The sequence below is a fragment of the Barbatula barbatula genome, assembly GCF_947034865.1.
Source record: "Barbatula barbatula genome assembly, chromosome: 6".
Lineage (NCBI taxonomy): Eukaryota > Metazoa > Chordata > Actinopteri > Cypriniformes > Nemacheilidae > Barbatula > Barbatula barbatula.
Window position 1 is genome coordinate 14,357,157 of NC_136765.1, and position 25,998 is coordinate 14,383,154.

The 25,998-nt window shown below is 36.9% G+C and overlaps 1 protein-coding gene across 7 annotated transcripts; it reads left to right on the forward strand.

Annotated features, from left to right (window-relative positions):
* The first annotated feature begins 4,379 nt into the window (after positions 1-4,379).
* grhl1 (grainyhead-like transcription factor 1) lies at positions 4,380-21,421 on the forward strand. Of its 7 annotated transcripts, none has more exons than XM_079458014.1 (16): positions 4,380-4,525; positions 6,501-6,687; positions 7,562-7,635; positions 7,827-8,193; positions 8,634-8,716; positions 9,016-9,172; positions 9,702-9,813; positions 10,539-10,633; positions 13,357-13,567; positions 13,714-13,844; positions 15,879-15,907; positions 16,162-16,247; positions 17,735-17,820; positions 19,379-19,443; positions 19,561-19,682; positions 21,207-21,421. In XM_079458014.1, exons 1-15 carry the CDS (start codon positions 4,506-4,508, stop codon positions 19,673-19,675), a joined length of 1,818 nt encoding a protein of 605 aa, XP_079314140.1. In that variant the 5' UTR covers positions 4,380-4,505; the 3' UTR covers positions 19,676-19,682; positions 21,207-21,421. The 7 variants fall into 7 exon arrangements, with proteins under 7 accessions (XP_079314140.1, XP_079314137.1, XP_079314139.1 ...); XM_079458011.1 differs by lacking the exon at positions 21,207-21,421 and adding an exon at positions 19,964-21,175 and having other exon boundaries at positions 13,357-13,603; XM_079458013.1 differs by lacking the exon at positions 21,207-21,421 and adding an exon at positions 19,964-21,175.
* The last annotated feature ends 4,577 nt before the right edge of the window (positions 21,422-25,998 follow it).

The following is a 25,998-nucleotide window of genomic DNA, read 5'->3' on the forward strand; positions in this document are numbered from 1 at the left end:
TTTGGTTTATGATGCTCAGGCAACCATCTCGCCACAAAACTGCTAAACGATACATTGTTTGTTTAGAACTAAACCATGCTTCCTCAGATTTGACATGTCTGCTGCACATAAAAACGTTCCTCAGCCGCTGGTAACCGCCACTATGCATTACATAAACCAGCTTTAAATTAAGTTTGCAGTAACTACCATTCAGACACCATCGACAGGAGAATAAAGAGAGGAAGTGCTAGGCCTGATGGGATTTGTAGTTCCCCAAGCATATCCCATTACATCTACTTTAAGAGAAACACCCAAAACAAAGTTGATTTAGTGAAAGGAAACTTTCACATTCCTATGTCTAGGAATTTAAAGAACTGCTGGGTTTTAACATGCTACAATGTGATAAGGTGAAAATGATATGTAAAAATAAAACAACATTTTAAACATCTGACTGCATGTTTGCTTTGATAATTAGCTTTGCCACACAGTGCTTTCGTTAAACCAAATCATATGTCAACCTTTCTTTCAAGCCTGTTTTGTCAGGCTGTCAGTATCTGCTTATCAAATAAACTTGATGTCATATTTTTGTCTCAGGTCTTGCTGAAACATTGCTCTGCGATTCTAGCATGTTTCAACATGCACATTTTAACAGCTAGCGAAAACACAAATGTAAGCCGTAGGAGAGAAAATTATAAGTGACTTCACTGCTGTGGGAAGATTTTTACACCTGACAGTTGTGAGGTCAGACATCTTACCAACATCTTTAGCAAATGAACACATCCCACCATCTATTGTTGAACTCTTTCATTAGACAGACCAACCCACTGGGCCAAACCAAAATGTATATATCGCCTTTTATGTCATGAAACTGCCTATAGAAATTATCTGGATTTCATTTACAAGCAAGTCAAAGAATATGAACTTTGAAGAAAGCTATTTTTTTGCCAGACTTACCACCTATTTCTTGACTAACCAAATCCACAATGACTAAACAGTCAATGCACTGTTGTCCCATTATATCCAACCTTTATGCTGACCTCAAAGAAAACTAGACATGAAAGGACAGGGAAAGAGGTGGGTTGTTCATACAGGCCCTCGGTACCCTCACTCTCTCTCTCTGTATTTGCAATGTAAGCACACAAGCCAGTGTGATAACATCTTCCTGAGTTTCTCCAAAACACTAGCGCTTATCCCAACAACCTTAACTGTTTATAGGGAACACGCACAAAGCTGTTTTTTGATGTAATTTGAGGATGTCATTTCAGAACATCACGGAGATTCAGTAGTACTCCTGTATTTACTTAACATTCTGCTTTTGTCTGGAGGCAGTAACTGGTCAAATGGCAACCAGGCGGAAAGGAGAAGCCGTTACTGTGAGCAAATAGGATGTGGCTTGAATGTAATGAACTTCTATATGACTTTGTTGGTACCTGGCTAAATAGTAAGATATACCCTCTGGAGGATAAGATAAGTGAGGATAAGTCCTGGCAAGGCGTAGATTTGGTCTGTATTTGCATCTTATTTACCTGACATCCTGGTGTCTTGAAGTGAGTGGAGCTTAAAAATTGACGTCACTATCAAGACCATGAGAATAGAATGCAATGTAAAAAGATAGAATGTAAGATGTAAATAGATAGGAATCGTACATCACATCATGCATGGGGTTGTAAATAGATGCAAATGTAAATTGTGAATTTCATCCATTTTGTTTAAACTATTTAACTTTTTTCTATTCTATTTGGCAACATAATGAATGCTCTTTATAAAGAAAGACCCATTCTAAAGTCTTAATTTCCTTCTGCTTTAACTTTCCTCTTCACTTGTATTGGCCACATTTCATAATCTTGACCTAAAAAGTACAGCAACTTACTGCTGCAGAAAATGTAAAATATTAAGTTGAAATTTCTTGTCTACACTTTTCTGATACAGTTCCTGAATATTTTTTTTATTTTAGCAGTTATGAAACTATTCAAACTTCTGATACTTCCCTGTTGAGATTTTCTCATAAATATAGTTTTCCAACTCAGGTTTTGCGCAGAAAAGCAGTGTAAGACAAACATCTATTGTGCACTATATTGTATAGTGCTAAATCAATATGTCATTGTTGGTATAGTACATTTCATATATTAATTACTAAGCTCATATAAAGAGTTTAAATTTTGTCGGATTTGAACTGATTGACTATTATTTTGCCTCAGGCTTTTGTACGGATTTTCTATGAATGCATAGCTTTCGAGGGTGTTATTTATTGGGTGTTGGTTCATTTGTGCTCCCATGAGCAACAGAATAAACCTTTGTAAATTGTAAAATGTATAATGGTTTATTATAGAAATGGTCAATTTTAAACATAAGTATTCAGGACTGTAGAAATTTGTCCAAAAAAAGGAACTGTTTTCAACATTTCAGCACATTTATTTTTATTTTTACACAAATAAATAAAAAATAGTTAGACTACACATAATGCTTTCGAATACCAAATTACTTCAGCAAAGAAATTGACCTTCTTTAAAATTGAAACAGTACTGAATGACCAAGCATTAAATTACTAAATTACACGTTTAAAAATAAAGCTGCTACAAAAGGTTCTTCAGAGAAATGCCATATAAGAACCATTTTAGTTCTCCAACCATTCAATCAGGTTTCAACCAAAAAACTTTTTCCAATCTTTTGTGAAACAGAAATGTCCTTCAGATGTTAAAGGCTATTTGTAGAACCAAACATGTTTTTTATGGAATTGTGAGGCACATTTTTTAACAGTGTATGCTGTAAACATTTCCAAAAAGAAAATATTACCAATAACCACTCCACTTGGATGTTTCAGTGTCTGCAATGTGTTCAGGCAGTCAGCACACATGACATGAGCTGATATAAACACTGCAAGTATCTGCATTAGGGTAAATAAACATTGAAGCAGGACTCTGAAAAGTATGTTGAGCGGGTGGGTGTTGGGGGGAGTGGTGTTTGCCCCTGTTTACAAGTATAAACTGAAAACTTGGTGATAGCATCTATAAAGCCTTCTCTGGATAAGGAGAAGTGATGTTTGTTTTCCCGGACGTGTATCTTTTTAGCCATTATCTCGAACACTGCACTGTTTTGTCTTACACTGCCACTTCTTAAGGGTCAATGTAGTTATGATTTACAAAATATAGAAATGTCTTTGAAAAAATAAGTTTCACAGACTGGTATTCAGACAAAAATAATTGTTTTATATTTTTATAGTAACTTTGTTTTAACCTTTTTGCTGAAATCCTATTATATGCTGTTTAATGTGCAAGTTCCAATGTGACAGAAACTGACTTTTGACACTGGTTTCCCCTACATCTCCCTATATATGCTATAAAATACAATAAATAAATCACAATAAGGAAAATAAAATAATAAACAATGCTTTAAACACTTTTACATTTTTTTTAAATCAGACTGAACCACTCAAACACAAATCAATGATTACCAAATACACATACCAACAGATTATTTAGCTTAGTATAGTTTTGTTTTAGGAATGAATTTCTGTCTCACATAATGATGTCGAACTATACATTTTCTTAAACCCCTTTCGACTCAACGAGGTCTATTTTTTGGTTTTGGTCAGGAATGGGTGTATGAATTGGGCCTGTGCCCCTTGACTTTATCTATCGGCAACACCTAATATTGTTATGCATATAAATCTCTTGTTAATAGAAATGCAATCGAACTGCTGCATGGAAACTCATTTTATAGCATTAGACGTTTTCCTGTTTGCGTTGCTCTCACGTGCGGGCTATAGTATTCATTTAAAGCTAAATTGTTTTAACATTATTTCTTTAGATAATAATATTGCCTCTTTCTTTACAAAACTTGCCGCTTTTAAAACGCTATAGCATTAAACTGTTTCTGTAACACAGAGCAGCAACAATACATATCCAAATCGTTCATTTACAATTTTGTACAATTTTCAAGCTTTTTGTAAAAATAATAGTAAAATAGCACTACAGTAGGTGTTCCACAAATTAAATAGCTTACAACTAAAAATAAAATAAAGTTTAAATGATGTAGCCTAAAACATTTGTATTCAAAATCATGTAACTATTGTGAATTCCATTTTAAGCTTGAAGCTTAACGCAGACCCGAGAAAAGCTGAATGAAAATGTCAAGGCTTCTGTAAAATGACAGAATTGTCAAATTGTCCCGTAGACTAAAAAACGCATTCGACGTCTATTAAATCTATTTCTAAAAGTAGAAAAAAAAGATAGGCACCGTTAATTCTGTACAATTCTCTGTCAGGCTTTTTTAAAGTTTAAACTGCATGTACCTGTTGATTAATATGAAGCTCCTCCTCTCAGGTGTAATCCAATCCAGTGCCCTGTCACAGGTAAAACCGGCCCCAATTTCTAGGTATATCCAAAAAAGCGAGAAAAGCCAACAAAACCCGTTCTCATACAGGCAATTCTAACTCAGCCCTCATCACATCCTGCAAACGTTTCTCCATAGAAGAAGACGGATCGGATTTACAGTACCAACTAGAAAGTCCAGTTCGACCATAAGAGATGTCACAGGAGCATGACAAGTAAGTTCATTACTGTAGGTCCATAGTCTAGTGCTGTGGGATGATCAACTCAGTGATCGTCGAAATAAGGATTTAAGACTGAAATATACATTATTTCAAATATAGTTTTCACTTGTTAATTCGTTGAAAGTGAGTGGTTAGATTTTAGGCTTGAGGTCTGAGAAACTCGGGAAAATGTATAACCGACAGGCTGATTCCGCTACATGGATACGCTGTTTGGGATCTAGCTGTCATGTTGAGACCTGCTCCGGTCACAGGTGTACCTGCACCTGCTGCTCGATCGAAGCGCACCGCGCTCCAGAATTGACACCTGTGGTTTAATTTCGTTTTTCTGTGCTTGGTTTTCCGTCTTGTTTCGGAGCAGAACATTTAAAAGGAACTGGATGTAAATGCGAAAGGTGTTATATTTTTATTTCAAAACATTTATTATTTAAAAGGAGCTGATAGGAAACAACATATGTGCCTTTTTGACAGGTAACATTTGACGATAGATAGTGCCTGCAATTGACTTTAGTTTTAAAAGATACAGCATGCAAAAATACGGTATGACTGTTAGAATCGTTTAGTACTATAAGATTGTGTTATAAATATGTTCAACATGTTTTGTGAGGGGAAACTGAGACATACACCTGTTTAGGCGTTGTCCATTGCCTGTCAGGAATAGTGTTTAAACGTTTTGTACACTTAATCGTGCAAATCTAAACATAATCTAATGCTATCTAAAGTGTTTTTCCCTTTGTCTGTGTCAGTTCACGTTAGACAAAAACATCATGCACCACATTGTTTACCCAAAATATTCCTCTGTTGGTAAACTCACATCAAGAGCTTTTCCAAGAACATCCCAACCGAACTTTGTTGATGACTGTCACCATAGTTCAAGCATGAGACCTTGTGTCTGTGATTCCGGGAGAGAAAAATAAAACCTCTTCTCAGTTATTGTTTGGAGTTTGGCTGATGTGCGCACAAACGCATCATTAGTAATTACGCGCTTGGTCGCGTCTATTGTTTTAGATGCGGGATTGCGTGTCCACCAGGTTTTATTGTCCCGGGATAACGGATCTATCGGGTTGCAAAGCTAAAATCAAACAGGGAGAATGTTAAAGAATGGCACAATTTGTTATCGTATTACTCGTAATCCGTTTGCGTTAAACGAGCTGGACGCAAAGTTTTGTCATAGCAACTCTTCATACATTCACTCTATGATTAAAGACTATTAGAGTGTTCTGTGGCGATAAATGAGTAAAAACACAATCTATAGTCGTAATGTAGTCTAGTGTATAACAAGTAGATTGAAGAAGCACTTTTTAAGTTTACACATCACACGTGACTTGACATCATTATCAGATGTCATATTATGTATTCCTCCACCAACACAAGTTGGGAAACAAAATATGTCTTTTGATTATTTTTTTCAACACATACATTTTCCCACCTGACTTGTCTATTTCCTCCATTTATAGGTTGTAAAAACACTTTAAATTGTCTTTACTGTATCTCATCACCTAAATAAGTGAAAGACATTGGTTCAGAGAGTACTTTAGTTTCTGTGAGCCAGCTATGTCTGGATGATAGGACAACAAGGTAATTATGCGCAGAGACCAAAACCGGTTTTCTTAATGAACTTTGTCACCGAGTTGTGAAAAGAGTTCCTTCCGTCAAGACATGACACAACAGAGACACTTTACCTGTTGTCTTACTGGAAGAGCCAGTGAGACTCGTTGTCAGACGGGAAGCTGCGGTCTGTGCAGAGATTTGTTGCCTGGCCTAGTGTTTTGTCACAGATCCTGATGATAAATCAAACCCTTTCACAATTGTCTGCTCTTCTGTCAACTCTGACACCGCCAAGAATGACAAAACATCTTTAGATTGTTGATGCTTATGACTCTTTGTTTTTACAACTCACCCTGTTGGTCCACCTTTTTTTACTCAGTTGTTGTTCCGGCACTGATGAATCTTTGTAAAATGTTTCTTGCAGTAAGCGGGCGGTGCTCGTGCTACAGAATGATCCGGCTTACAGCCAGCGGAGGCCTTTCACGAGTGAAGATGAGGCCTGGAAGTCCTTCCTGGAGAACCCACTCACGGCGGCCACCAAAGCCATGATGAGCATCAACGGAGATGAGGACAGTGCAGCCGCTCTGGGTTTGCTGTACGACTACTATAAGGTATGGAACCTGGAGATGATCAAGCATGGAAATACTTTTGAACACTAAGGAATAGTTCATGCAAAAACTAGAAATTCTGTCATCATATATTCACCATCGTGTCGATCAAAATAAGAACAAAAGAAGATATTCTGAGCAATGTCTCAGTGGTTTTGTATCCGTACAATGTAAGTCAAGGGGGGTTTGGTTGTCTGCATTCTTAAAAATATCTTCTTTTGTGTTCTGCAGAGGAAAGAAAGTCATACAGGTTTAGAATGACATGAGGATGAGTAAACGATACGAAAAAAAGCTTGTTGTTAAAAATTGCAATCTTCAATGGATAAAAAGTACAATACTACACAGATAAATAATGTATCTTAAACTACAACCATTCAAGTTTAGAATGGATTTAGGCTACATCTTATTTAATGGGAGGCTATGGGCTCAATAAAGTGAAATGAATTGTTTATAAAGGTAATTTATTGTGCTGTAATAACAAAAAACAACAATAATAATCATTTCTGTAAAAAATATCTATGATATACATTTTAATAATCTATGTATGTAGTTATTTTGGGAAATTTATGTTTGTCTTTTTGTTTTGGCCTTTCTGTTGGAGATCCATTGTTTGTAGATATCACCCTAGGCTTTGTAAACAAGTAAAGTCATAAACAGAACTTCATAAACAGAGTCTTTAATAAACAAATTTGATAATAAACAAATTTGATAATATCTGACATGCTTTTACTTTTCGAATCGCTGACCTGCATACAAGCAGCAAAATGACATCCAGCATAACAAATATGTTCACAGAAAGATATAATGGCCAATTGGAGGTAGAGCTGATGCTATTGGATGTGGTCAGACTGACACAGGTTTTGTTTACTTTCCCCAGGTGCCACGGGAAAAGAAAACAATGTCCCAGCCAAAGACTGACGTCCTGGGCTCTGATGTGGATCCCAACAAAAGGTGAAGCTCTCATCAAAGATGCCATAGTGAAAGCCATTTTCCCATGCTGACATGATGAGACCCTAGTTGGCCGTGATTTTTTTATATATAGAGATTAAGTGTAGGTCATTGAGAACAAAGGTCAATGAAGTCATCTTATTATGCTTGCGACTTTTGTTATATCGTCATACTTTTGTCTTATCTGACAATAGGAATCTAATGGCTCCTCTCCAAGAAACGGAAATGGCATCGCCCGAGAACAGAATCCAGCTATTGAAAGGGGTTCCCCTAAACATTGTGCTTCCAGGGAACCATCTCGCCCAGGACAAGAGAGCCCTTTTCCCCACACCCGACACTACTGTGACGGTCTCCATCGCAGCTGTGCCGAACTACCCTGTGAAGACCGAGAACCAGTCGCACAGCTTCTCCGTCACGGTCCCCAACCCTCACTGCTCGGAACCCGAAAGCCATACGGTGGTGTTCGACCGGCAGCTTGCTCACAACCAATTCAGCCCCAACACACAGCCGCGTACCCCAGACTCGACCTTCCCCGAAACCTTCAAAGATGGCACTTCAGAAGTGAGTCACGCATCGGTTCTCATACTTTCCATCTCTCCTGTCTCTCACCCTCAGACAATACCTAATTTAAAGACACGGTTGCATTGAAGCCCCCTCCCTATTTTTATTTGAACACGGCAAAATAGTAGCTAGCATGTCATTATGCCATTGTCTCTCTTACACAATAAAGTGCTGTATTGTCCTCTCACACAATAGCCAGGGCCGTTTTTTTCTCTCTCTTTTACTCTCTTTCCCTCTCTCTCAACCTCCTCTCTGTTTTTTTTAACCTATAGGGAGGATTTCCTTAGAAATGATAGCTTGCACACACAGGGAGCTGGGAGAGCATTTTCTTTTTTTCTTTGGCTTAGCAATCGGCTTTCTCTAGCCAACTGAAAGCGCGGCGGTGCGGCGGTTGTTTGCGCTAAAGCCAGGCCCTCTTGCCCCTCTTTTGTCCTCTACAGGTGTTCTCGTTCCCAGGAGATCTCCAGTTACGCATGCCTTCCATCACGCCGGAGGACTATGGAGCTTTTGACACAGTGTCTGGGTAAGCAGGCCCTTGCTGCCGTATACTAGAGAACGAGGCTATTTCTTTGAAGGATCACTTGGGAGTTTGCAATTACATCAGCTGATTGTGACAATGTACAAACAGTTTACATACTTGATGGTCTCAAGAGCATTATGACAGGTGCTCATGGCCTATGGGTAAATGAAAGTCAACCTATAACAAATATGACAAGCTGCCACTTCCTTGTAACTGCAAACAGGGAAATGCTAATGCGTGTGTATTTGGTTTTAAGGACTGTTGGGATAAAATAGTATGTATTAAGAAGGAATCTTTTTTAGGAACAATTTTGAATACACGCTAGAAGCCTCCAAGTCCCTCAGACAGAAGTCTGGCGATGGCACAATGACGTACCTCAACAAGGGCCAGTTCTATCCCATTACCCTCAGGGAAACTAACAATGGAAAACTGCTGCATGGCCCCATCTGTAAAGTCAGGGTAAGATGAGTCTATTTGTTTTTGGGTGTTGTTTTTGCATATTACACGGTCACTGGAACACTTGATTCTCATCCAGCCATTACCATGGTAGGAAAATTAGCTTTATACATTTCTTTGTTCTGTGGAACACAAAAGAAGATATATTTTTAAGGAAAGCAAACAGTTCTGGGGCACTTTTGACTACCATTGTAATTATTCCTACTGTGGTAGTCAATGGTGGCCAAGAACCATTTGGTTAAGAGCATTCTACCAAATATCTTTCTCTGTGATTATCAGAACAAAGACATTTAAGCAGATTTCGAACAATTCGAGGGTGAGAAAATGATGACAGAATGTTCATTTTTTAGTGAACTGTCCCTTTAAGTCAAGTCAAGTCAATTTAGTTTTTATAGCTTTTTACAATTTGCATAGCATTAACGCAGCTGACATTCCTGGGAAAAAGCAAGATGTCTTTATGGGGTTTGTCTGAATATTTACTACATTTATTCATTTTTAAGTGACTAAAACCCTTTCTATTACAATATTACAGAGTGTTGTGATGGTAGTGTTTGGAGAAGAGAAAAGCAGAGATGACCAGCTCAAGCACTGGAAATATTGGCACTCCAGACAACACACTGCCAAACAGAGATGTATTGATATTGGTAAGTAACACCAAGCATCCTGAATTGTTTGGGCTTTGATCTTAGTCATTGTCTTTTCCTTTCTGGGTCCAGTGTAGTAAGGGGTGGAGTAAAGAGTACATATAGCAGACATACTGTATATAAAGACATCTGAAGTGGACGCAGTGGGGGATGCAGGTGGGGACGGGACAATAGAACAGACCTGACTGAAAGATGGGAGAGCCAAATGTCAATTGTGAGGTCCACATTCAACACATCAAATGATGAGTTTTGTAAATCATAAAAGGGTACACAGCATTATCTTGCTTTCAAAAAGGTGGATCTCTAAATGGAAGAAGATCAGTTTTTTTATTCAGTCTTCATTTTTTGTATAGCACCTTTACAATGTTACAAAGAAGTATATTACTTGACCACATGACCACATGTAAGCTGAATACAATTCAATTCAAATACAATTATGAAAACATTAAACATAAAAAAGATTTTCATATCAAAATCTACATCAAAATAACTTTAAAATCTTGAAGAACACAAACTCAAAATTTTGCTGCCCATGTAAAACATTTAGCTTTCATATGCTTTTATTTTAAAAGCCCATCATTTGTGGTCTATACAGTCAGTTTTACTTGTCTGCTGGTTGTATCATGGGATTATTAAACAGCCAAAGGCATTATTCCCTTCCCATTGCTTATCATTACCTCTCCTATTACAAAATTAACACAGCATCATGCTTTTTTGCCTTTCAGCTGATTATAAAGAAAGTTTCAACACCATCAGCAATATCGAGGAGATTTCATATAACGCCATTTCATTTACATGGGACATCAACGAGGAGGCAAAGGTAATTTTGGGAGCTAAGATTAATGGTGGCTTTTCAATTTATATTTCATTGGCCTCTTAACATCGCATTAAAGTTATTCATGTGGGTTAAAGCAACGTGGATTACCTGTTAAGAAAGTTATTGGATGACATCAAGAGATACAAATGGTCACAAAAAAACTCTTAAAAAATGTCTGGTCATTTTAGACATGTACTTTAATAGTATGTATAGATAAAGAATCTTGAAATAGACATGTCCCTTAGTATGGTTTAAGTTGAGATTTATTCTCAAAATAGACACAAAACCTAACTCTTTAATTATTTAAACAAAGGTTTTATTTAGGTAACACAATCATTTAAGGAATATAAGGTGTCATTCAAATAGTCAAGGAAGTCGAAAGAATTCTAAAGAAGGGTGTTTTCCAGGATTATTTTTCAACAATTTTTCACTACAAAGGGATGTTCCCTACAAAATAAAAATAATCAACATTTATTAACCCTCATTTCATTTAAAACCTCACTCTTTCTTCTGTAAACACAACAAAAATATACTTTAAGAAATGTCTCAAATGGGGTCAATGCTGTTGGTTACCAACACTCTTCAAAATGTCTTCTTTTGTGTTCTGCAGAAGAAACGAAGTCATACAGGTATGAAATGACTAGAGGGGGAGTAAATGATGACGGAATTGTCACTTTTTGGTAAACTTTGAGTTCAGAGCAGTCATTGAGCAGATGATTGATGGAGATGTGTCATTAAATTAGAGGGGTGACCGTAGCTGAGGATTTGCTCTTGGATCATTAGGGCCTGTCAGCCCTATTGTGTACTAAATTGATGCTTTTATGGGGAGACGTTTGGGTGACGCGCCCAACATTGGCGGTAAGAATGAGGAAACGCTGCTGGGGGAGCAGTGAGGTCTGACACATGATGGAATCCTGTTTGACAGGTGTGTCAGGAATGGTCAGGTTAAACCCATCACTAAGTGACAAACAGATTTTGACGAAAATCCCTTGCCTCTGACAAATTTTTGGGGAGCCTTTCGTTTTTATTAATAACACTGTTTAAACAATATTTTAAATAAATTATAATAATATAGTCTAAAGGTCTTTGGTGAAAAAAATTGAATTACATGTGTTTCATTTTGTTTTAAACCAGATTGGTTATCAAAGAAGTGATGCAGATGATTCAGAACTTTTAGCTAATATTATGTGTGAGTAGACAAAATTGATCCACATAAATTGATGCATATCACTCTGACTAGAATGATTAAGTTACTGCCATTAACGTAAAGGATTCGAAATAAAAAATAAATAAAACTCCAAAAATGAATTTATTGTGAGCATGAGTGTTATGCTAAAAACAGGATGCAGATCATAAGATAGGCCTGGTGCTGGATACTCATCCGTTTGCACAGTGTATTCTGTCTGCTGTCTGTTTGCAGTGTGGACGTGTAGGTGTGGTTACGATTGTGTAAGCACGTGAAAGAAAGATAGAAAGAGGATAACAGAATAGAAAGGGCAAGACCGTTGAATGTTTGCAAGGGTACGGTAGTTGAGGTTGTCAAGGTTGTTGCTTCCCCTAGCGGACATTTTAAGAAATTACAAACATTAAGCTTACTCTTGAGCAAATGATGAGTTTGGTTCCAAGAAAAATCTGAAATCATGTTTTTTATTATGTTAACATGTTTTTATTGTGTTTTATTGTATGAGCTGTATTGTTTTAGTTATTATGGCTGACATCAAAACAAACCAACTGCAGTTTCATTAATATTAATTGGATAAAATGTGGTCATCTCATTTTGGAACCAAACTCTTCAAATATTTGTTGAACACAGGTTTGTTTGTAATTCTCATTTTATCTTAGGTACTTTGTTTACAATTTAATATATGATGTAGGTTGCTGTAGTATCATTATCATTTGATTAAATACTTGTAAATTAGTATATTAAATAAGTTATGTCAGTTTTGTTACGGCGATAGAGTGGAATCTTAAAACACACGACAAAGAACACAAATAGTATTGCTTTTCTCTCAAACAATACCTGTATTCATCATATAGTGCATTTCAACTCCATTCCTAGATTTCCAATGAGGTAGCAAATAGGATGCAGAATAGGAATGGATAGCCCTAAACATAATTCAAATGGAATGACATATGTTATCTTATATAAAATATTATTAATAATATGTTCCCTGTATGAATTCAAATTGGTTTTATCATCCTGTGACCAACTGAAAATGTATTAATTTATTAAAATTCAATTCTCAAATGTTGCCCAATCATGCTATGGTCTTTCACAACCCCTAGGGGGCCTCAACGAACTTCCAAAGAGGCCTCACGATGACTAATTATTTGAAATAAAATAAAGCCATAATTAAAATGAACTCAAAAGTAGTAGTGAAGTATTAATAATAGTGTTAAGTTATTTCATACAAGAAATATAGTCTGCATATTTCTCTGGAATATTTCTGTGTAAAATGTGAGTGGGTGGTGCTGGGGGACAATGGGGCTGGGGGTCTTGAAATGGTTGAGATGCACTGCCATACATAGTAGGCAACAGTTTTTGAACTATGTAATTCTATTACGTATACAAAAGAGGGAAACGGTCTGAATGTTACATTTCTCCTCTCTCAATGCCTATTTCACTTTCTGCATTTACATACAGTTTATAAAAGTTATTCCCAAAATGCATGTAACGCAAAACAGATTCAAGTGACACCTAAATTACAAGAATCATATCCCAACAGATCTTCATCTCAGTGAACTGCCTCAGCACAGACTTCTCGTCTCAGAAGGGAGTGAAGGGCCTGCCGCTCAACATCCAGATTGACACCTACAGCTACAACAACCGCAGTAACAAGCCCATCCACCGCACGTACTGCCAGATCAAGGTCTTCTGCGACAAGGGCGCTGAACGCAAGATCCGCGACGAGGAGAGGAAACAATCCCGCAGGAAGGGCAAGTGTCCTGACGTCAACCCTTCTTTAGGAAACTGTAAGCACAGCTTCAGATCTTAACTGATGCCGTAGTGCTTCTCAGTGCAGGAATTGAGCTCCAGTTAAGCTTGAATAGGTTTTCACTTTATTTGCTTTATTTCTCCACAGTCGGAGCGGATGTAAAGGTGCCGCTCCTGCACAAGCGCAGTGACATCACCATCTTTAAAACACTGACTGACTTTGAGACACAGCCTGTGCTCTTTATACCCGACATCCACTTCTCCACCTTCCAACGTCATGTGAGTAGCTGTATGGTAAATAGCATAGCAGGAACAATATCTATAAAAAAAGTTATTTATTCCATTTTTTTAAGATAAAAGTAAAGAAAAACGGATAAACCTTAGCTATGAATGATTCTATAAGACTGTATCTTTGCTCTGGAGATATACTGCTCCTATCATTTAGTGAACATGTAACAAGACCTCAGTAACCTCACTGCACCTTCATCGCTGCTTCCTGGGAATGATCCTGCAACCTTTGTCATTTTTGTGCCTGAAATCTTATCAGTCTACCTAAGAACTTAGGATCTTATCAAACAGGCATGTAATTAAACAGTACATGGATGATAGGAATTTATGATGTAGTGATTTTCAGACTTATCCTAGAAATGCAGAATTTAGAAATATTGTGGATATCAACAACTGATTGTAAGAGAAAGTTATTGACAGATAAATCAATGAATTGACCCATCCATCAGTCAATCAATCAAGATATCAATCAAGTAGAAGATCTAGTAAATATCCAGTTATATTTTATAAACAGCTTTGGATTTGGATGATTTGTCCGTGCTTTTTTTGACAAATCTATCATGTTTTAAGATTTGTAATATATGGTCAATTCTCATTTTTGTAGCTTAAACAGATGACCTGGGGATATATACATCAAGGATTAAATTCCCACAAGATGTGCGAAGTGATAAAATGTGTTTATAGTCTTTGGAAATAAGTGCGTACCAAATGCATAAGCTAAGTTGTTAGCTTTATGTTATTAGTTCAATATAGATTCAATATAATCTTCCATAATACTGCTATCGGCAAATGAGAACTTGGCATAACTGTATATTGACAGTAATTTTAGTGCTCTTTATCACAAGCATGCACAGACTAGTGAAACATTTCACAGAACAGCAGATTGTTTTTGGGTCAAGGTGACCAGAATGATTTGCCAGTTGGGAGGAATAAAGCGGCTTCTTACTGTTGGGAAATCTGGCATTTATGGCATGGGTTTGGCTGTTATCAGATGAGACACACAGGGAACTGGGCAGGGTAATGTTGTTTTAAAGCCCACACATGGTGGATGGATGAATCAAAACATGCCTTTTGTGTCCTAATATTATATTTGCATAAACTACAATTCTAGGTGATAATACATAGTGTTATACTGTATATTATTATACAGTATTTACAGTGCATTCGGTGATTTGCAGACATCTCCTCTGAAAACCGAACCAAGGACCTCAGCATTGTCACCTTCTGAGCTACAACACCTGTCACTGGCGGTCTTTCAAAAGATTCCAAGACTTTGGTGATATTTTAAATCAGTACAATTTCTAGGTAGAACCATTCTATTAACTAAACATTCCACCTTTGGTTCGAAAACCTGCTCACCCGTACGGCTAAAATCACATGACTCTGTTCTGCAGCCGAGCAGATGTTAGACACCGTGCTTAAACATAACCTTTGATCATCATTAGTCGTGTGGCATTGAAACCCAAAGTGTCCACTGCCAAAAATAAACCACCTGGCTGTTTGCTCTTCGCTAAAATCACAGAAAAAGAACACAAAATATGAACTTTGACATACTGCTCCAGTATCAGGAAACATTAGGCCTGTTCAGTGCTCTACCAAGATGCTTTAATGGTTTTAGGTGCATCTATCTGCTCATGCAGTACACTTCAGGCAAAAAAGGTCAGAAAATTACAAAGACATTATTAATCATCATAGTTGGGTTACACAGGTTCGTACTTGTTTATGAGAATCAAAATAAGAATCCGCTTTTTTGTAATTTGTGCTGACTAGGAATTTGTCTTGGTGGTTTGCTCTAACAAGCAGAGACCAGAAATGTTTGGCATTACACAGGACGTGTGATACATAGGCTACACCAACACACAATACATTCTACAAAGCAATTACTGTGAAAAGACAATGCACATGCATGGTGTATTGAAGTAGATGGAAAATATTGTAGTAAGCAAAAAAAGACTGATAAATAGTTCTGCTGAAGGTAGCCATTATGAATTTTTGGTAATGTGTTGTCACATCTTCTCATTACAGCCTTTCTCTACCGAAGAATCAGAGGAGGGGTAAGAACACCTTCTTGTCTTTTGTCCAGTCTATTCTCCTTTGTGTTGTTTAAAAGTAAAAGGGATCAAGATGCACACGATTTAAGCTTTTCTCGCTGAATAACGTTTCTAGGAAATGGTTTATGTCATGGGTAATGATGTATTGTTAACGCCTTCACTTAATATGGCGATAAAGGTTTTCTTAGAACTTCAAATATCTAATAAATCTCTGTTTCCTGAGCTCTTCTCACTCTCTTTTCCCTCACGTTTCTCAGCTCGGGGATGAAGAGATTACCCTACACCGAGGAAGAGTTCGGGTCGCCTCCCAATAAGCTTGCGAGGATGGATGAGCCAAAAAGAGGTGTGTTTAAACTGGAACTGTTTATCATATTACCCTGCCCTGGATAAGACACGATTCTAGCGTGTGTAGGTGTGGGTCTATTTACTTCAGTTTTGTTGGCAATATAGTACCGGTCCCGTCATGGTGAAATGGCACTTGGTTGTTTTTTAATAACCACACACAAAAACACACTAATTCAAAACACATTGGGTCTTATTTATAATAGACAAGCAGAACAAATTTCTGTTTACATCTCTTTGAATTGTGTTTAATCCATTCACACGTGACTCGAACTGAGATCGTTTACTGACCTTATGGGAGCTTGGACTTTTTAACAAGTATATTGCTAATAGACCCATTAGAACTATCCTAAGAAAATACTTAGACATATGGCTAGTATTTGTCTAACATTAGTCTGGAAGCTGGGCTCCCTGATTTTCGTTTTTAACTATTTCCCCGCCATTGACGAGATTGTCTATAATTTATGACACAACGGTTCCTGGAATTTACAAGTTTTTCGGACATTTAGGACAAGACCTAATGCCTTTTTTCAGATTTTCACGTTTTCACTGTTATACAGTAGGGGGTGCTGTTAAACATATGCTAAAACGGTACAGCATTTACAGATCCAAAAACAAGCAAACACTCTATTTTTACTCTGTATTTGACAATTTTTTGTTGTATTTTTTAACCAGAGTATTTGATGTATAGTTTCATAAGGAAATATTCTGGGGCCCATGAAAGTTGTGTGAAAATCATAGAAATGCATGCGCAGTCAATTTCATTACAAATGCTGGCTTTGATAATGCGATAAGATAAGGTGGCTATTTCATATGAATTCCTATCTTATTTGTATGGTTTTATATGATCAGATTTCTCATCAGTAATGGCTAGATTACTATTGTATTTTTCTCATAATTGTAGAGTTTTGAATGATTCACAAACTCTGGCTGTCCTTACAATACTTTCCCAAAGGATATAAAACCAAAGATTACTATATTAAATATAGAACATCGACTTGCAGATCAATAAAATCTACCAGCCATTATGATTTGACGTTTACATGTATAAAGCCATACCTCTTGCTATCAGGTTTGCAATAGGATGTGATGTGTACTCTTTGTTTATCAGGCTCTTCATATCGCAGAATCTCTCTTTCTCCGTGCTATAAATTCACTGTTCCCAGTAACGGATTGGGATGGTGCCCAGTCCTAGGTTTTTGGGTGAAAGTGGATTAGGGGGTGTGGGGCAGCGCTGGTGTTTACGTGGGCAGCAAACCCAACTGAAGGGAACAGCATGTGAGGGACAAGGTCACAAAAAGCATGCGTTACAAGGGAGATTAAATGCACGTCCACCACACATAAGTTTGAAGGGAGATGAGTTCAACTTGACATTCTGGAAAATGCTGTATTTTGGTTTGCGGGTCTGACCTAAGTTTCTTTAAAATTGGGGGTGCAGTATGTTGAATGAGCGATCACAGCTGACCACATATCTTTCTGTGTTTGCAGTTTTGCTGTATGTGCGTAAGGAGACGGAAGAAGTGTTTGATGCCCTCATGTTAAAGACTCCTACAGTAAAAGGCCTAGTGGAGGCGGTAAGTTCAATTCTTCCCAACATACATCCACATCTGCTTTGAACATTACTGGTGGTGCTTGCATAGACAAGCATTAGGCCTACTGATGGTATTTTAGGTATTATCTGTACATAACCCCAAACCGATCTATAGACAAAGATGACACTTTAAGTAATGCCTTGTTGAGGAAAGGCTCGCTTTTATAAGGGAATATGACAAAATGGACAAAAATCTCTTATTGTAAAATGTTATACTTTTAAAGAGCCAATTGCATTCTTGAGGGTGTGTTCTTTTGACTTGGGCTAGTAACCAATCTCTTAGAGTAACCACCCAGAACACCCCAGAAACCAATTAGCCACACCCTCGGAACACCCTAGCAACAAGTTGTGCATGGGAAAGCTCCAGAAAACTAGTGAACTATCACTTTAACTGTAAAGCATTCATATTGAGCATTACAGTTTCACATGCCCTCATGTTAAAGTCTTCATATTGAGCATTACAGTTTCACATGCCCTCATGTAACATGTCTTTGACCACTTTCATTTTTTTCAGAAATATCTGAAAGTATGTGAAGGTCACACACACACATAAAGAAACAATATCATTTCAATTGATAAAGAATCGCCTGCACCACTTACAAACAGAAAACAATATACACAAACTCTCTTTCTTTGAGAACTCCCACATAAAAATCATGCAGCCCATCCAAACCCACATTCTAATGCAGCTCAGCACCTCCTAGGCAAAAACCAGAAAAGAAACAAAAACAGACAAAACACACACACACACACTTACATGTGGTCTGTGCACCAAAGTCCCTGCAATTACAATCTAAGGCAGGGGATTTAGTAGGGACAGTGATTTAATATGAATACGGGTTTGAATCAAAACAAAGCAGGAGGCGAAAACCACAACAAGTCACGCTGGCCAAATGAGCTCTGCGCTTACATAAACCTCACGTACATCAAAATAAGTTGAACTTTGATACTAGTTGGCTTAAAATCCTACTTAGGTCTACAAACGTTCCGTTCCATTGGTACACTGCATGACTCATCCAAATGTCCTGAAATTTTACTCTGAGGAGAGGACCAATGTGAGTTCCTCAAGATTGATTTGTTTTGGGTTGTATTATGACCTGTTTGCATTAAGTTACAGTTTCCTTTGGCCATTCCGTTCTGGTACGGTCACACAGAATTGTGTACTTATAAGTGCACTTAGAGTAACTACATACTGTAATGTAAAGATCTTGCAGGATCTAAATAAAGCTTGTATGAACCAAGCGAATAGGCCAAGCACAAGTAATCCAAGAAGTTGTAAAAAAATTGACACTAAAACATGCTCACATTACAACTATAGATGAGATCTGATACAAAACAAGAGGGCACGTGGGTGTATGTAAACAAGACTAAATGAGTTTACAAGACAAATAAACACCTAGCAATGAGTAGGAAACAAGAAAATAAATGCAAGGGTGCTTGACGGTACTTTAAAATACTGCAAGCCATTGCGATAAACGCACAAAGGTGATCACCAACAATTTTCTGATCAAAAACATCATGTTTACTTTGCTCTCTACCAGATTTCAGAGAAATATGAAGTTCCTCTTGACAAGATGGGAAAGGTCTACAAGAAATGCAAAAAGGGGTAAGACTTATATATACATTAACACCTATCCCATGTGTCATTTGATCAGAAATTAAACCAAAGTCAACCACAGGAGAAACTAAACCGTAATGTCCAACCAACTCTGGTTCTTCTCAGGATCTTGGTAAACATGGATGACAACATCATCAAGCACTACTCCAACGAGGACACCTTCCAGATCCAAATGGAAGAAATGGGAGGAATGATCAAGCTGACGCTGACAGAGATTTAAAAGACTGGTATACATGAGAGCTTTCCGTCTACTCTATTAGGGCACCATACAGTAAATCCATACAGTCATCATCTTTTAGTCCAAAGAACCTTTTTTGTCTATGAGCCTAAAGTACTTTGTACATAAATAGAGAGTGAATTAATGTGTTTCTGCTGACTACCTTGAAGAGTTTGAGCCAATTATTTTTCTCTAAGTATAATTTTTAACAGTGGTTCTGTGACTCTGAAAGTAGTCACAATTATAATTGAGTATAGTTTCCTAAAGTAATTTTTTTCTTGAATGTTACAGCACTGGCGATCCTAACCACTAAAAAAGGATGATTGGGCAATTATTAAGGCATTAATGCTGTAGTAATATGGGTTTGGGGGCTCATCGGTTCACTGTATTTACCCTGAGCAGTATTTCGTGAGTACAGTATATACCTTGCTTAAAGTGATAGTTCACACAAAATTGTAAAACATTTACTCACCTTCTCGTCATTTCAAACCTGTATGACTTTCTTTCTTCTGTAGAACACAAAAGAAGATATTTCTAAGAATGTTGATAACCGAACAAGGCAGTGGGCACATTGACACAAAACCAATGCAAGTCAAAGGGTACCGCTGTTGTTCTGTTACCAACATTCTTCAGAATAGTTTCTTTTGTGTTCATACAGGTTTGAAATGACAGGAGGGTGAGTAAACGATGACAGAATTGTCATCTTTGGGTAAAACTATCACTTTAACAACTCCACATCGTGCATTGTGACTATAGTATGTATAAGTTTATGTGCACATTGTTACTGATATATCAAACAGGTTTTTATAACAGCAAAGCAGGTGGCTTGTTTCATATGGTTTAAAAGAATAACGTACATCTTTATTCTGCATTTGTGTGAAAGAACCGTGATGCTCAAGGCTAAATGAACTTATATGTTTAAATCCCCTTTATATCTTTGTATTCAAGTTTCGTTCAAAACATTTAAGCAAAGCAAAGTATGCAAGGTCCTGAAATCCAAAGTATTATTTTGTTTAGTTTGTTACCCAGTAATCATTATATTGCCCCTTAACGTGATGTTACTTTGAGTAGAAAAGAGGAGTGCAGACCTCAGTGCACACTTAAACTTAAATTCCTATTTCAGTTAGGAGTATAAACGTCCTTTTCTGTTGTTGTTAGTGACATGTACAGCTTTTGATTCTGAGTTTCTAGATGCAACCGATTACTCTTTTTTTACCAAACAACTTGTGTATATATTTATTATCATACATGGGATGGGACTTTTTTATAGAAAAAATGTTTTCTAAAACAAGATATATTGATTAATGTTTTTAAATTAAATCATTCTAAATGATCTATTTATGCAAAGGGAATCTTTTTAGTTGTTACCGTCTGATTTGTTTTTCTACGGCATGTCATCATATGCAAAGATGTTATTTACCTTTAACTGTTAGTCAGACATATTTTTTATGTACCAAATACACGTTTTCTGTAAGGTCAAATAAAAGCAACTTTGTGTATAGTAGGCTTTGTCTATGTGTCTTGTGGTTTTCAGGTGAAGCCGTAGTGGTTGTCATGGAGAAAGGCTGTCCTCCAATAGCCCATCTGTCTGGTGGACAGGAAGTGGGCGTCTAAACAGAGAGAGTCTCAAATCTGCTGTGACCTCAAATACCCCCTTTGCCTCAGTTTCCATCTTTGAGGTCTGTCTCAGCGAGGAGACAAAGCAAAGTCAAAATTGCAAAGTGCTATAAAAATTTTAATATCTCTCTCTCTGTGTTTCTATACATATTTATTTGTTTATTTGAATTAAAAAAATTAATTGTATATGTACCGAAACAATAATTAACATGCTCAAAGTTTCAAGTTACGTCTTGAAAAATGTAGGAAAGCAAACAGTTCTGGGTCACTTTTGACTTTCATTATAATTTTTCCTATGGTAGTCAATGATGGCCAAGAACTGTTTGATTACAAGCATTCCTCCATATATCGTTCTCTGTGTTCATCAGAACAAAGAATTCTATACAGATTTGTAACAACCCAAGAGTGAGGAAATGTTGACAGCAATTTGGGGGGCGTGAACTGTCCCTTAAGTCTTTAGTACACACTTCAACACTTACAAAGAACTGTACTACTGCATCCACAATGATATTTTTGTTTGTGAGGTGAGGGTGTGAAAACACATGAATGAGTTCATCACAGGCCTTTTTATGTGTATTTGTAAGTATATCAGACCACTACAGATCTGGTTAGATTTTAACCGGCCAGCCAATCTCAGCGTCATCACATTGGAATCGACCATCTGCTTTCTGTTTTCTCCCTCACTTATTCATATTCTGTCTCACTTTGCATTCTGTTCTTCTTCAACCTTTTAATATTGTCTTAATCTAGTTAAAGCAACTTTCTTAGAAATCCTGAGAACGATGCCCCATGTAATTTAGGAAGTACTTGTTATCCGAATAATATAAAAGCAATTTTTTAGACCATGTTGCATTTATAAAGATGGTGTTTTACATCTTTTTTGTCATCGCAATAGTTGACATTGTATGCGACTGCAGCTTTAAGAGACGCAATGACTTTGTTTTCTACCTGTGTATTTCTGCACGCACACAAAAACCCCCATTCTGTTGTTTGCTCACATTCCTGTCCTAATCCATTCCCATTCAAGGGAGTTGTTTGTATGTAAGTGGATAAAATGCTGTACAACCTGTAAAAACATATGGTGACAGAAGATCACTAGAGATATTCTGCTTCTTTCCCTTAATAACTGGGTTTTTCATTCCGCAACGCGTTCTCGTCAAAGATTACTTTATCCTTTTTTGAAAAAAATAAAATCATACATTTTGTGTCTTAACACAACAACTACCTGGTGTTAAAAAACTACAAAGCGAATGGCCTCTGAAAAAAGCTACATTCAGAGAAACAATATAGATCCATACAACCCTTGGGAAGCAGTGAGTATTTTGGTCTCATGAACTGTGCAGTGCAACATGTCTCTCTTAGTCAGCTGAGTCTTATTGGATTACGGCAATACTTTTACACACAGCACAGACACACCCATCTCTTGACCACTTGGTTTTACTGTCAACGGATTGGTAGGCTACAGACATTTAGCTCTGAAACTCTAGACCAGCCTGCCTAAACAAATGCCTTTGTGTTTGAGAGAACTCATTAAATGGATTATATTTGTAAACATACACAGGAATCAAGGTGCGCTACTTGACAAACGATATCTTCTTGATAACTCATAAGAAAGTCATAAAAGGGTCTTTAAAGTCATGATATTTATAGCTCGTTCCAGAGTTTGGGTTATATCTGTCACATATAAAGGCCTTGCTGATGAGATGGTCCTTTCCAGACCTGTTTGGCCATTGGCCTTCTCTACATTCCCAGGAATCCCTTCTTAACAAGGTCTGACTATATTTGGCTGAGAAACAGACACCCGACATCTAGCACACAAATCTTACAGCAAACTTATCTTCTTCAATGTTCTGCAGAAGAAATAAAGTCATTCAGGTTCAAAACGACAAGAGGGTGAGTAGATGTTAACACAATTTTCATTTTGGGCTGAACTGTCCCTTTATTCCAGAGCTTCATTGGCAATCTTCCAGACGATTTAAAAAAAATCTAATTTTGGTTATTAAAATGTACCAAATTAGTCTGAATATGAGTATTTTTCCCTTGTTAAGGAGTTTGAAATGTTAGCTTAATTTGTAAACAAAAAAAAGTAACATGACTTTTAAACAATGTTCCTCCTTTTGACCTGGACATAATGAACAAACAAAGGTTTTTGAAAAGAATATGCATGTTTTTTTTTTACATTAGATGAGTATTGCAGTCAGCTAATGTTTTGGCATTTGGCTTTTTATGAGGATATAAATTGTAAAACTATTTCCGGAACGTCAGGGCACAATGACAGGGCAGTTTTTATTGCAGTTACAAGGCTGGATCTCAAAAACAAAATGACACAAATATTTAACATTTAAAAACACACATATAAAATAACAGATAAGTTGCATTTAAAATAAATAAATGTAAAAAATAATGAATTCAGTACAGTAGTTGGTGGTGGATTTATAAAACATCTCTGTGATGATGATAATACATTACCAAAATGTGTTGCTTATAACTTACACTGTTATAGTAATAAGAAAATGAAAGCTTGGAAACTTCCGAGACAAAACTGATAAAACATGCATCCGATTTTTGCCTGTTGAGCTGTGAATAAGACTTAGATGAGCCCCTGCAGGGTCTGTCTGGTTCATCGGGACTCCAGGCATCATCCTAATAGAATAGATCATTTGACTCTTTCATCACTGGCCCACTGAAAACACACAAATATCACCCGATTGTCATGATGCTTTTCTAGCAGTGCCTGTCAGGTGAGGGTATAGGCCATAACTTTAGTTACGTTGTGTGATTCGTATTATGATTCCAAATATTATTTATTATCCGTCCCTCATTAATGTGAATTTTAAAATCTAATCTATATTGACATTGTGACCATCTACAGGTCACATGTCGGACAATACATGTCAGACCAGACCACTTGAACAAACGTGCCACTCAGTAAATTACATACCAGACAACAAAACCTGTTGTAAAACAAAACTGACATTCAGTCTCTGGCATTGCCCTTTCACCCAGATACACACCCACTTACGTGAAGCAAATGGGGAGTTTCTGTTGATCAACCTGTCATTGGAAGGTCTACGTGCATCTGATTTGCCTACAAGCAGCACTGCTAAAACGTATAACTTAGCCCTTCATATACAGTACACACACATATACAGTATTCATCTAATACCTTTTAATGACATCTAAGAATGGTCAAAGCACATAACAAACCAATAGTAAAGTATTCTCAGTCACTCACTGAAACATATAAGGACAGATTAATACAAAAACACCATAAACAGGAAAGACCCAGCATGACAGCCACAGTAGTACATTAACACGTCCAGGAATATCTGACCCTTCCTCTGGCCCGTCCCTAGACTTCAGCTAAGCAGAAACTCTTTAGTTATGTGAGATCTGGAGTTTGTGTGCTGGGAGCTTCTGGATGGGAGACATGAATAGCATTATGACCTTTCCTCTAGTTTCCTTCCTTTCCTCTGTTAGTCTGCCCCACTTCTATCACCAACATGCCTCTCGCCTCGATCATGACTCCTATGCTTCCCACACACGGCTATAGCAGTACTGCTGCTGGCGCTGCACTTTTTCACTGCCTTACACAACACAGAATGCCTGAGCTTTTGTGGTGCACCTGCTGGTTTCCTAAATGTTCACTTACATGACCCTCACTTCCCAGAGCCCAGAAGATGATGAGCATATTTAGATTCATCACGATTTGTAGAGATAATGGTAAATCCAAATATAATTGCATTAGTCAATGTAATTTAGTAAAATGTCTTCACAAGGGCTCTTGGAGGCGTTTGCTAAATTTACTCAAGACATACTATCAAGTTCAGTAACATGGTCCAACTTCTCAACATGCTAGGAATAGTAATATTAATTAGATCCTTCCAAAAGCTTGGATGTCCAAATTTGCTGTTTTTAGAAAATGGAAAAACACTGTGTTGTTAAAGTTGACAAGCGCACAAATTTCAATACTTGTTATTGGAGACAAACAAAATGGGTGATTAATAATAATAATGGATGTCAATACAGGCAGAATTTAAAAGCATTAATTTCCTTACAGAATGACCTTTTAACGCAGTTTTAAATGTTCTAAGCACCCTGTGAATACTTCACAATCACATAGTAAATTACTCTTAACTTTTTTATTTAATGGATGATTTTAAGGTTACACAGTATTTACGTTTTAGAAATGTGATAACTGCTAAACAGTTAAATATACATTATGATAATGCTTTAAGTTAAAATATTGAAACTTGCAAATAATATTGATGGCTTCATATTCTCATTCATTGATATTTTGGTCATTTTGAAATATTGTGCAAGATGATTCATATTCTGACTTTATTATTATTATATTATCTGAAGCTTAAATACATTTAACAAAGGTACAGTATCATAAACAGAGAGTTGTTTACTTACACCTCCTTATAAAAGACCTATACACGAATGTCCTCCATAACCTCAAATTATTATCCGGCAACTATAAACTTATTCTAAGCCTGAAATAAATTAAGATAAAATGTCTGGCAGCCTGACAGTGCAGTCAATGTGTTACAAGTAACTAGTATGATTTTCCCTGAAAAGGAACAGACACACTTTTAAAAAAATCATCTATAACCTGTAAAGTGAGAGCAGACTGCATGACATGTGTCAGGATGATTTTATTTAACATCCACACAATTTGGAGTACCATAGTCTCTAAAGGTAGA